This window comes from Pleurodeles waltl, chromosome 3_1 (genome assembly GCF_031143425.1).
Source record: "Pleurodeles waltl isolate 20211129_DDA chromosome 3_1, aPleWal1.hap1.20221129, whole genome shotgun sequence".
NCBI lineage: Eukaryota > Metazoa > Chordata > Amphibia > Caudata > Salamandridae > Pleurodeles > Pleurodeles waltl.
Genome location: NC_090440.1, coordinates 433441839 through 433455346, shown reverse-complemented (window position 1 = coordinate 433455346; position 13508 = coordinate 433441839). Strand labels below are relative to the sequence as shown.

Sequence of the window (13508 nt, the reverse complement as noted above, 5' to 3'; positions counted from 1 at the left end):
GGTGGGAAAAGCCGGATACTGGGGTGCCTGTATCAAAGGCGACCCCGACGCCGGCCTCGACGTCTGCGACGCCAGAGACAACACCAGAGGCTGCACCACCTCAATCACCGACGCCTGTCCAGGTGAAGTCGGTGACGCCGGAGAGGGCAACGGCGTCGATGGATGTGGCGTGACCGTGGGACTGACCTCCCAAGTCCTCCGGCGCCGATCCGAAGACCTGGAACGAGTCTCCTTGCTTGAACGGCACCGTGATTCTCTACGGCGCCGGGAGTCTCGATGACGCCGATGCCTTGGCGAAGAAGACTTCTTATGATGTTTTTCTTTCTTCGACTTCGCCATAAACAACTTCGCCTCACGTTCCTTGAGGGCCTTTGGATTCATGTGCTGGCATGAATCGCAAGTCGAGACGTCGTGGTCGGAGCTCAAACACCAAAGGCAGTCGGAGTGAGGATCCGTAACTGACATCTTGCCCCCACACTCACGACAAGGCTTAAAACCCGACTTTCTCTGCAACATTATTACTGCAGCGAAGGACTACGCAGCAAAAAATACACTGTAACCACGAAAGTAACAGTTGCTCCCTCGAAGATAACCGTTTCGAATGCACGGAAAAAAGGGAACTGACGTTGGCACGTCGTCGAGGACCTCTTATTGCCTGTATGACGTCAGACGGCGTCGCGTGGGCTAGAGTGACGTCCTCGTCGACGTGCAGAGACTAGGAAGAAGATTTCCGTCGAATGCTGGCGCCATGGGAGTATTCATTAGGTGAGGAATCATTAGGTGAGGAATCCACAGGTAGTTGTATCTATCAGAAAGTCTCTATTCTGCCCACTTTCAACATGGCAGAACCAGTCTCTTGGAGTGCAGAGCTCCCTAGTCCAACTCAGAGGTGTGGCTTCCATTGGGGCCCCTGGAAAACCAGTTTGACAACTGGCTCTCCCCTCTGCTCCCCACCACTTAGTGCCAGGATGTAGGAAGTTGGCTCTGTATATACTATTTGAAAGTAAGAAAGAGTGTGCACAGAGTCCAAGGGTTCCCCTTAGAGGTAAGATAGAGGCAAAATTAGATAATTCTAATGCTCTATTGTTGTGGTAGTGTGGTCGAGCAGTAGGCTTATCAGAGGGTAGTGTTAAGCATTTGTTGTACACACACAGGCAATAAATGAGGAACACCCACTCAAAGATAAGCAATAAGCTGTTTTAAAAGTGGACAGTGCAAAAACTACAGCTCCTGGGGGAGGTAAGTAATGGTTAGATTGTGAGCTAAGTAAAACATTTACAAGTCTCAGTTCCTGGGCATAGGCAGCCCACCGTTGGGGGTTCAAGGCAACCCCAAAGTTACCACACCAGCAGCTCAGGGCCGTTCAGCTGCAGAGGTCAAAGAGGTGCCCAAAACACATAGGTGCCGAAGGAGAACAGGGGTGCCCTGGTTCCAGTCTGCCAGCAGGTAAGTACGAGCGTCCTCGGGGGCAGACCAGGGGGGTTTTGTAGAGCACTGTGGGGGACACAAGTAGGCACACAAAACACACCCTCTGCGGCACAGGGGCGGCTGGGTGCAGTGTGCAAAGAAGGCGTCGGGTTTTAGATAAGATTTGATGGAGGGACCAGAGGGTCACTCTAGCAGTGCAGGCAGGCACGGGGGGCAGGGGGGGGGGGGGGGGGGGGCGGGGGGGGGGGGGAAGCTTCTCGGGCCAGCGGGAAACGTGAAGTCTTTAACCGCTTCTGTGCCTTGGACGAGATGATCTCGTCCAAAACTACAGTTCCCCTGTGCCTTGGACGAGATCATCTCGTCCATGGCACAGGGGAACTTGCTAGCGCGCCCCCCGTGCACCCCCCTCCCCCCCCCCCAAGTCAGGGATGGAAGGGGAAGACCTTCCCCCTTCCACCCCCGCCCCCCCCCCCCCCCCTGTGACGTCAGCGCGCGCGCGCTGATGTGTCACAGGGGCCTCCCTCGTCGCGCTGGAAGCTCTGCTTCCAGCGCGATTGAAAAAGAAATGCAAAAGCATTTCTCTTTCAATCGATGGGAGGCCCGGAGGGGCTTCAAAGGGAAGGAAAAGTATTTCCTTCCCTTTGAAGTCCCTCCGAGGGTTTCAAAAGCCGGATTGCTTGCAATCCGGCTTTTGAAACCCCACTAGACACCAGGGATTTTTTTTTTTTTTTATTGAAATTGACAAAAGGGAGCGACCCCTTGGGCAAGGGTCGCTCCCAGGGGGGGCATTTTTTTTAAAAGGCCTTTTCTGCCCCCCCCTGGGGGCAGATCGGCCTTATTAGGCCGATCTGCCCCCAGGGGGGGCAGAAACCTCTAGGCACCAGGGACCATTTATTTTTATTTTTTTCATTTTTATTTTTTTTGGTGGGGAGCGACCCCTTAGGCAAGGGTCGCTCCCCTTGGGGGAAAATTATATTTTGGCCATTTCTGCCCCCCTTGGGGGCAGATTGGCCTATTTTGATGAGGCCAATCTGCCCCCAAGGGGGGTAGAAACCACTAGACACCAGGGAGTTTTTTCTTTGCGTGAATTTCACGCAAAGGGAGCGACCCCTTAGGCAAGGGTCGCTCCCTGGGGGGGAGGGCAATTTATTTTAGGCCATTTCTGCCCCCGGGGGGGAAGAAACCTCTAGGCGCCAGGGCAAATTTTTTTTTTGTGGTTTTTTTTTTTTGTTGTTTCTTTTTTTTTTTTTTTAGAGATGGGGAGCGACCCATCAGGCAAGGGTCGCTCCCCTGGGGGACAAATTGTATTTAGACCATTTCTGCCCCCCTGGGGGCAGATTGGCCGATTTTAGGTCAATCTGCCCCCAAGGGGGCAGAAACCACTAGGCACCGGGGATTTGTTTTTTGGTGCCAATGTCACGCAGGGGGAGCGACCCCGTAGGCAAGGGTCGCTCCCGGGGGGGTGGAGGTTGGGGGGAGAGAAATTTATTTTAGGCCATTTCTGCCCCCCCTGGGGCAGATTGGCAGAGTTTAGGTCAATCTGCCCCCAAGGGGGCAGAAACCACTAGGCACCGGGGATTTTTTCTTTGGTGCCAATGTCACGCAGGGGGAGCTACCCCGTAGGCAAGGGTCGCTCCCGGCGGGGGAGGGTGGGGGTTGGGGGGGCAAATTTATTTTAGGGCATTTCTGCCCCCCCCCCTGGGGCCGGCTGAGCTACAGGCCAAACACCACAGGTAGGCACCTTGCAAAAAACACCTCTGTTTTCTGTGAAAAAATATGTTGTGTCCACGTTGTGTTTTGGGCCATTTCCTTTTGTGGGCGCTAGGCCTACCCACAGAAGTGACGTACCATTTTTATCGAGAGACTTAGGGGAACGCTGGGTGGAAGGAAATTTGTGGCTCCTCTCAGATTCCAGAACTTTCTGTCACCGAAATGAGAGGAAAAAGTGTTTTTTGGGCCAAATTTTGATGTTTGCAAAGGATTCTGGGTAACATAACCTGGTCAGAGCCCCGCAAGTCACCCCATCTTGGATTCCCCTGGGTTTCTAGTTTTCAAAAATGCACTGGTTTGCTAGGTTTCCTCAGGTGTCGGCTGAGCTACAGGCCAAAATCCACAGGTAGGCACTGCTTTTTATAAAAAAAAGTGATGTGTCCACGTTGTGTTTTGGGCCCTTTCCTTTCGTGGGCGCTAGGCCTACCCACGCAAGTGAGGTATCATTTTTATCGGGAGACTTGGGGGAACGCTGGGTGGAAGGAAATTTGTAGCTCCTCTCAGATTCCAGAACTTTCTGCCACAGAAATGTGAGGGACATGTGTTTTTTTAGCCAAATTTTGAGGTTTGCAAAGGATTCTGGGTAACAGAACCTGGTCCGAGCCCCGCAAGTCACCCCTCCTTAGATTCCCCTAGGTCTCTAGTTTTCAGAAATGCACAGGTTTGGTAGGTTTCCCTAGGTGCCGGCTGAGCTAGAGGCCAAAATCTACAGGTAGGCACTTCGCAAAAAACACCTCTGTTTTTTTCCAAAATTTAGGATGTGTCCACGTTGCGCTCTGGGGTGTTTCCTGTCGCCGGCGCTAGGCCTACCCACGCAAGTGAGGTATCATTTTTATCGGGAGACTTGGGGGAACATAGATTAGCAAAACAAGTGCTATTGCCCCTTGTCTTTCTCTACATTTTTTCCTTCCAAATATAGGAGAGTGTGTAAAAAAGACATCTATTTGAGAAATTCCCTATAATTCACATGCTTGTATGGTCACCCCGGAATTCAGAGATGTGCAAATAACCACTGCTCCTCAGCACCTTATCTTGTGCCCTTTTTGGAAATGCAAAGGTTTTCTTGATAGCAATTTTTTACTCTTTATATTTCAGCAAATGAATTGCTGTATACCCGGTATAGAATGAAAACGCACTGCAGGGTGCAGCTCATTTATTGGCTCTGGGTTCCTCGGGTTCTTGATGAACCTACAAGCCCTATATATCCCCGCAACCAGAGGAGTCCAGCAGACATAACGGTATATTGCTTTCCATAATCTGACATTGCAGGGAAAAGTTACAGAGTAAAACGTAGAGAAAAATTGATGTTTTTTTCACCTCAATTTCAATGTTTTTCTTTTTCAGCTGTTATTTTCTGTAGGAAACCCTTGTAGGATCTACACAAATGACCCCTTGCTGAATTCAGAATGTTGTCTACTTTTCAGAAATGGTTAGGTTTCTGGGATCCAGCATTGGTTTCATGCCCATTCCTGTCACTGACTGGAAGGAGGCTGAAAGCACAAAAAATTGCAAAAATGGGGTATGCCCCAGTAAAATGCCAAAATTGTGTTGAAAAATTGGGTTTTCTGATTCAAGTCTGCCTGTTCCTGAAAGCTAGGAAGCTGCTGAGTTTAGCACTACAAACCCTTTGTTGATGCCATTTTCAGGGGGAAATCCACAAGCCTTCTTCTGCAGCCACTTTTTCCATTTTTTTTTTAAAAAAACGAAATTTTCACAGTATTTTGGCCAATTTCTTGGCCTCCTTCAAGGGAACCCACAAAGTCTGGGTACCTCTAGAATCCCTAGGATGTTGGAAAAAAAGGACGCAAATTTGGCTTGGTTAGCTTATGTGAACAAAAAGTTATGAGGGCCTAAGAGCGAACTGCCCCAAATAGGCAAAAAAAGGCCTGGCACAGGAGGGGGAAAAGGCCTGGCAGCGAAGGGGTTAAAAGTTGCAGAAAAGTTGCAAGATTGTTGCTGTTTCTTGAGCAGAGCCGCTGCTCACTGGACTTTCTTGGTCCTTAGGTTCAGGGCAGTCCTCTGAGGCTTCAGAGGTTGCTGGTCCCTGTTGGATGCATCGCTGTTGCAGTTTTTCGAGTCAGGAGACAGGACGGTAGAGCTGGGGACAAAGCAGTTGTCGTCTTCCGTTTTCTCTGCAGGTTTACAGGTCAGCAGTCCTTCTTAGTTCAGGTTGCAGGAATCTCCTTTCCTGGGTTCTGGGACGCCCCTAAATACTAAATTTAGGGGTGTGTTTAGGTCTGGGAGGGCAGTATCCAATGGCTAATGTCCTGGAGGGTGGCTACACCCTCTTTGTGCCTCCACCCTGTGGGGAGGGGAGCACATCCCTAATTCTACTGGGGGAATCCTCCAAAACTAAGATGGAGAATTTCTAAAGGCAGGGGTCACCTCAGCTCAGGACACCTTAGGGGCTGTCCTGACTGGTGGGTGACACCTCCTTGTTTTTCTCATTATCTCCTCCAGCCTTGCAGCCAAAAGTGGGGGTAGTGGCCAGAGGGACAGGCATCTCCACTAGCTGGGATGTCCTGGGGCGCTATAACAAAGGGGGTGAGCCTTTGAGGCTCACCGCCAGGTGTTACAGTTGCTGCAGGTGGAGGTGTGAAGCACCTCCAATCAGTGCAGGCTTTGTTCCTGGCCACAGAGTGACAAAGGCACTCCCCCCCCCATGTGGCCAGCAACTTGTCTGGTTTGTGGCAGGAACTGGTCAGCCTACACTGGAAGTCGGATTGGTATTCAGGGGGCATCTCTAAGATGCCCTCTGGGCGCATGTTACAATAAATTGCACACTGGCATCAGTGTGCATTTATTGTGCTGAGAAGTTTGATACCAAACTTTCCAGATTTCAGTATAGCCATTATGGAACTGTGAAGTTCGTGTTTGACAAACTCCCAGACCATATACTCTTATGGCTACCCTGCACTTACAATGTCTAAGGTTTTGCTTAGACACTGTAGGGGCATAGGGCCCATGCACATATGCCCTCACCTGTGGTACAGTGCCTTAGGGCTGTAGGGCCTGCTAGAGGGGTGACTTACCTATGCCACAGGCAGAGAAAGGTTGGCCTGGCACTCTGAGGGGAAGAGCCATTTTCTCCCCACCAGCACACACACGCTGTAAAGCAGTGTGCATGTGCTGAGTGAGGGGTCCCCAGGGTGGCATAAGACATGCTGCAGCCCTTAGAGGCCTTCCCTGGCATCAGGGCCCGTGGTACCAGGGGTACCAGTTACAAGGGACTTATCTGAGTGCCAGGGCTGTGCCAATTGTGGAGACAAAGGTACAGTTTAGCAAAAGAACACTGGTGCTGGAGCCTGGTTAGCAGGGTCCCAGCACACTTTCAATCAAAACTTAGCATCAGCAAAGGCAAAAAGTTAGGGGATAACCATGCCAAGGAGGCACTTTCTTACACATGATGTCTATCTAGGCATGTAAAAACTTGCCTTTGTCCTTGTCACTGTGAGAAAGGCTGGAAGCTTCCGTGGCAAGTACAATGTTTGCTGATTGGGACTACTGAGGTGTGTACTTCAAGGTATCAAAAGAATCAGTGCATTATATCCTATTAATGAAAAATCAGATTTAATGTTACTGATTGACAAAGTGCAACTTTAGTAAGCTGCCACTTTGGTTGCCCAAGGTTTCCAGTGTCTATCTTCACATAAAGACTGTCCTCTTGGGCAGACAAGTGAATGACTCCCAGGAAAGGTAACAATAAAGGCCTACCAGACACTGGTGGAGATGTCACTTCCTTTTGTCAGGCAGCCACAGTGTGTGTTGGCCCAAAAGGCAAGCTTCAAAGGGGAAGCCACATTTGATGGGTAAGTGGTGCACACTCAGGGGAGGGGTTGCTATGTTGTTTAGGTTAACAGACTGTCAGAGAGAAAACAGTAGGCAAACCATTTTTTTTCCATGAACGTGTAAGCCACAGGAAGCCATAACTCCAGAGCGGGCTACCAAGCTCCATAAACCAAGAGACGGGTCTTGGAAGTGGGTAGAATAGAGCACTCTGGGATAGCTTGATGCTTGATGCTTGATGCCACACTTCACAGGAACTTGTCATCAGGCGAGAGGGAACCAAGTAGCCCATTGGCTAGTGAAAGAGGTCTCCCCTGAGGGCATTATCTGGACATGAAAAAGGCACCACTGGCACTCGGAACTCAGATCTCATTTGACAGTGGAAGAGGACCAAAGGAGGGCTACCATGCAGGTCCTGGAAACAGCAAAGAAGAGGCTGCACCAAAGTTGTTCTGTACCTGCTGCTCCTTGGGCTAGGAAAGGAAAGGATTGTGAGTTCAGTGTCCTGCTCATGGAGAAGTCATCCCCCAAGCCCAGCCAGAAGCAGAATCTCCAAGAGTCAGCTGCCCAACTTTCTATTCATAGCACATGGCCACAAAAGCTGAGGAAGCCTGCCTGGGTGAGTTAGTAGGCCAGATCATCGCTCCTCATCTCAGTGTAGCCCGGGAGACAGAGACCCAATGTTGCACCCTATCCTGCTGACCGTGGACGAGATGCGTGAGTGCAGGTTAATTGCTCAGATGGAAAGTCATCACCAAAAGAAGGAAATAGAGTTTGTTGTTCCCGGTGACCAGCATTAGAGTGGTGACTGGACTTTTGTTTGACAAAAGAGGGCTTTGAGGTATGTCGACCCTTGTGGTTAAACTTGCCCAACCATGACGATGTGCCAAGGAGTGGCCCCAGGAAGACCCCTTGTAGGAAAATGCCACTGTTGGCATGGTCACCCCCCACTTTTTGCCTAGTGTTGATGCCAGCTTTGATTGGAAGTGCGCTGGGACCCTACTAATCAAGCCCCATCACCATTGTTCTTTCCCTAAAACTGAAGCTTTGTTCCACAATTGGCAAAGCCCTAGCACACAGCTAAGTCCCTTGTAAAAGGTACCCCTGGTACCAAGGGCCCTGTGGCCAGGGACGTCCCTAAGGGCTACAGCATGTATTGTGCCACCCTCAGGGACCCCATCCTAAGTACATGCACACTGTCTTGCAGCTTGTGTGTACTAGTGGGGAGAAAACACAACCGGTGCAGTAACGACCAGCAGAAGGCCCTCATCTTTGCTCAGTCGGTGGCTTGCCTGAGAAGCCCCCCTGTGCCCTGCCTGCAGCACCTAAGTGACCCCCAGGTCCCTCCATTGAGTTCTATTGAGAAACCGTGCCCTGTTCACACACTTCACCCGGCCGCCCTTGTGCCGCTGAGGGTGTGGTCCCTGTGCCTGCATGGGGCCCCCCAGTGCTCCTTCAAACCCCCCTGGTCTGCCCTCGACAACGCGGGTACTTACCTGCAAGCAGACTGGAACCGGAGTACCCCCTGTCTCCATAGGCACCCATGCGATTTTGGCTCTTGTTTGACCTCTGCACCTAACCAGCCCTGTGTTGCTGGTGCTGGGTATTTGGGGTTATCTCGAAGCCCCAACAGTGGGCTACCTATGCCCATGAGACTAAACCTGTAAGTTGATAACTTATCTCTGAAACTGTACTTTACTTACCTCCCCCAGGAACTGTTGAAAATTGCAGTGTCCATTTTAAAGAAAACTGTGTACATTGTTGATTCCATTCAAAGTTCTAAGTATTACTGTGTAAAGCACCTTTCATTTAATGTACTTACCATTGCTTGTGTGTGTACAATAAATGCTTAACACTACCTTCTAATAAGCCTAAATGCTCGACCACACTACCACAAATAGAGCATTAGTATTATCTATTATTGCCTCTGTCAAGCCTCTTGGGGAACCCCTGGATACCACACCATATCCCATTTTGATACAGTATATACAGAGCCAGCTTCCTACACCCCTGCTAGAAGCAGGGCATCTCCTGCATCTTTGCGCATCTTCAGCATTCAGTATCCCTTGTACCAGGACCACTACATAGAAGTCAAAGGCAAGAGACCCCTGGAACTGGGAAGAAGACTATTTTCCTTGTTGAGGTAACTGTTTCTTTGGCCCTAGCTGGTCCCCTTTACTGGCTCCCTGCTGGAGTTGGTCACCCAAGTTAACTTAGTAATTGCATTCCACTCTTCCAAAGTTTTCCTCCCAAAAAAATGTGTCAGATTTGTTGAACTTGCCAATGCTTGTTTGTGGTTAAGTAAAAAGTATTGATTTATTCTTCCTTGTAAGATCAATATTTCCGGAAACCTCCAGTGGACCTTTTTTGTTTTGTTGTCCATAGATTTATAAAAATATAATCTAATTTTATAAATTGGTGTCGGAGTGTTTAAGTGTTGGATTCTTTTTTCAGTTGCTCTAATGCTTTTTAAATGCTTGACACTTGTTTCTTTATTGAAGCTGGACTGCTCGAAGCCACAGCTACCCACAGCTGAGGCTAAGGTTTAACAAACAAAACACAACTGGTCCTAGTGGGACGGTAGTGTATTACATGTTGAGGTCTCACAACCACACCATATAATACACCTCATTTCCTCAAACCTAGGCTTTTAGATTATAGCACTGATGCACCAAGAGAAGTTCAGGCATACAAGGGAGAGAAAGTCAACCTTGGAAAAATAAGCCAACACACCGAGTTTACGCAACAGACCCTCATCTCCAGAAGGTCGATATGGAGCCATGACTCCACCGGAGCCCAGAGGCCACTGATCTTCACTTCTGCCAGATGGCCACCCCAACCCTGAAGTGATGCATCAGTCTCTGCTGTGAGCTCTGGATGAGAAAGGGAGAGGGGCAGCTGAACTAACCGTGGTCCAGTAAACACCACTGCAGACCTTTTGCAGTCTCCTTCACAATCTGAATGTTGTCAGAAAGGTCAGATCACACAGCAAAGCCCTCATACGCCAGCTGGTGTGCATGAATAGCAGGATGCAGGAGGCTATCAGTCTCAGCAGCCTCAGAGTCTACATCACTGAAATCCAAGACCACAGCTGAAAAATAAGGATCATAGCCTGAATGTCCACGACTCTTCTGAGGGAAAGGCATGAAACTGAACTGTGTCCTGCTCCGATGAAAGGGAACCAGATGCGAAATCGGCATGTTGATAGTGAACCCCAAAGATGACAGAAAGGATGCCATAGTCTGGAGGTTGCTGACGACTGTCTAGGGCAAGCCCACCTATAACAGTCAGTCGGCACGGTAGGGGAAAACTGCCACACCTGACCTCCGAAGAGGTGCTGCCAACACCACCATCACTTTCCTGAACACATGATGGGCAATGGTAAGACCAAAAGAGAAGACAGCAAACTGAAAATGCTCTTGTTCCAACAGGAACTACAGGTAGTGCCAGTGGGCCTCAAGGATGAGTATATGGAAATAGGCATCCTGCAGGTTCAATGCCACCATCTAGTCTCTTTGGTCAATGGCAGAAAAGACCAGGAGTCGTGTGAGCATCTTGAATTCTTTCACTACAGACGGCAGTCCTGGTCGGGCATATCTAGAATCTGAGAAAGGCTCCCATCCTTCTTTGGCATTAGAAAGTAGCTGGAATAGCAACTAGGTCTTACTTGTGGCATAGACACCATCTCAATAGTCCCTTTAGACACAAGGACTTAAACTTCCTGTTGCAAAACATAAAGATGGCCCTCAGTCAGTTGCTGGGGTGGCGGTGGTGCAGAATGGAAAGGTAGGGCGTAGCCCTTCCACACTATATGCAGGATCCACATCTCTGATGGAATGGCCTGCCACCCCCGTAAGAATTGCCAGATCCTACCTCCTACCAGGTGGCTATGCTCCACTAAGGAGCTTGGCAGGTGGAGCTGAAGGAGGGAATGGGGCTGTGAACTGGATGGCCACTAGACCTTGAACACAGGTGCAGTGGGCATCATTGCTGCAAATTGGCTAGGCGTTGTGCTGAGATATAACTAGCTGACGGTATAGGGTACCTCTGCTGAAATCACAAAAGGAACGGCAAAGTGGGGCAGATAAGCCCAGAGAGCATGCCAGGGTCCTTCTCTCCTTGAACCGCTCAAGAGCCCAGTCTGCTTTTTTCCCCCCAAAACAGGGGAGTCCAATCAAAGAGTCCATGAGGAATACCTGTATCTTCATTCACACAAATAAATCTAATTAATAAAGTAGATTTTAAAAATAAAAATAAAAACTTAACCTTGATGCTCTCAATTTCCATGAATTCTAGTCTGAAATAGGATAAAATAAGCCATTCCACCTCACACAGATGTGCACTCGCTAGGTCTGCATTTCTGCTCCAGCTACTTCACTATGCACCAACAAAAGGTACCTCAACTTGGTAGTTTTGCCTCCCATCACTGAGAAATAAGAGTTAAGGGGGCAAAGAGTACTGTGAACGAGTGAACTACTTGGAACAAGCACAAGACATGTGTTAATAAGAATGACTTGTGAGCTTATTAGTGAACTAGTTGTATGAGTTAACAAGAGAGAAGTACTGCAAGTACTACAGGGAATGAGTACTGTCTACAAGTGAGCTTGTTAGTAGTTAGCGTTAGAGTTTTTGGGGAGTAAATGGTATATGGCTACTTAGACTGAGTACTGTGAGCACGCATGCTTGTGGGTCTGTGATCAGCAGTATGAGTTAACGAAGGAGTGAGTGCCATTAATTGAGCTTGACAGCACTGATAGTGAGCTTGTATGTGAATAAGTGACTTGAGTGGGAGAGGGAGTGAGTACTGACCTTCAGTTCAGGACGGAGTAATGTTAACATGTGTGCTTGTGGATGAGTGATCAGTATGAGTTAGAAAAGAGGTGAGCACTGTCAGTTCTGGCAGTGTATTGTTGACATAGTAAGCTTATGATTAGGTGTGTACTGACAGCAGGTGAGCTTGTGCATAAATGAATAGTATGAGAAAGGTAATGCGTACAGTCACCTAATCTACTTTTCAGTACTCTTGGCACACAAGCTTGTAGAAAAGCACTGTCAATGATCAATGTGTGAGCTTGTAGGGAGTGATTTGCACATGTCCGCAAGTTGATATATACACGGTCAGCAAGTTATCCTGTAGAGTGAGTGCTATCTGCAAACGAGCTTCATTGTGTTATGAGTTAGGGAAGCAGCACTGCCAAGAAGCAAGCCTGTAGGTGAATCCGCACTGTCAGTGAATAAGCTTGTGATTGAGTGGTATGAGTTAATGACAGCATACTATCGTCAAGAGAGCTTGTGGAAAAATACTGCTACAGAGTGAATTTGTGAGCAAGCAAAGTGATCTTGTGCTTGATCATTCAAGGAACACAATACTAAAGAAATTTTACCAAGTTATGAGCTTGGGTCACTGAAGCCCTAGTAAAATGAGCTACTGGTGCCTAGCACAGGCCTTCTATAAAATAACTGAAGAACAAAGTAGGTCCATTATACTTACGTCTTTTGTTTTCCACCTGTCCAGCAGAACTTGAATCTTCATTGGCATGTTTCTGATAAAACTCCGATAAATTATTTGCCATGTCCAAATCAAACCTGTAGCACTCATCCTTTTCATTAACATGAACAGCATCAAGTAACCTATGAAAATACACTACATTTAGTCACTGATTGTGTGGCAAATTAATTGTTCAAAGGCAATGAATACACTAATGGCTACTGATCTGAGTGTTTTGTCTAGAACCCAAAGCTTGTTAAAGGTAATCAAACATTTGAAGAGGCCTGAAAATATGTGGCTGGTCTTACACCCCCCGGGATGATTGACCCAAAGCCCTCTGTTCAGTGATGTGAAGCTATGACATTCTTCAACTGTGTTTTCTAAATAACACTGTTTTGAACTAGACAATATTCGTAGCCTACTGGAGGTGTTTCCAGTATTTAGGTTTTGGTTGCAAGACTTGTGCTTGACTATCAGGAAAATACCCATGTATATCCCTTCTAAATAAGGGCTGCTACCATGATCTCAAACAAGAAGAACAATTTACTTACCTTCAGTAATGCCTTATCTGGGTGAGACTATCTAGCAGCAGATTCCTTACCTCAGAATATTCCCCAGGTGTCTGAGCAGTACCTCTGCATGCCGGTATGAGATTTTCAATCAGCTATTTGCCGATGCCACCCACGACGGATGTGATGTGCATAGTGCCTAACAGGAAGCACCCTACAACGCTAACATCAGTTACTTTTCATGGCATTTTTGCAGTAAAAGCAAGGAGCCACAACAGAATGCGGACATACCAGTGCGCAGACATAAAGGGCCTATAACAGTCATACTAGTTAAAAAAGCGCATTCAGTGGGGAAGATGGAAGGGTCAGCAAAGAACTTGCGGCTAGACAGTCTCCACCACATAAAGCGTTATTGGAGGTAAGTAAATTGTTTATCTGATAGAGACTTCTAACTGCAGACTCCTTACCTCAGAATAGATACCCACCTCCGAGTGGGTTTTGCTTGGGTATGTCCACAAAATTAGACC

The 13508-nt window shown here is 48.2% G+C and overlaps 1 protein-coding gene across 2 annotated transcripts in view; it reads right to left on the bottom strand.

Annotated features, from left to right (window-relative positions):
• The window catches only part of TICRR (TOPBP1 interacting checkpoint and replication regulator), a 472392-nt gene that overhangs the window by 376640 nt on the left and 82244 nt on the right, over window positions 1–13508 (bottom strand). For both annotated transcript variants that reach the window (XM_069222701.1, XM_069222703.1), the window contains exon 6: window positions 12476–12615. In XM_069222701.1, coding sequence (XP_069078802.1) covers window positions 12476–12615 — 140 coding nt within the window. The remainder of the gene's footprint in view (window positions 1–12475; window positions 12616–13508) is intronic.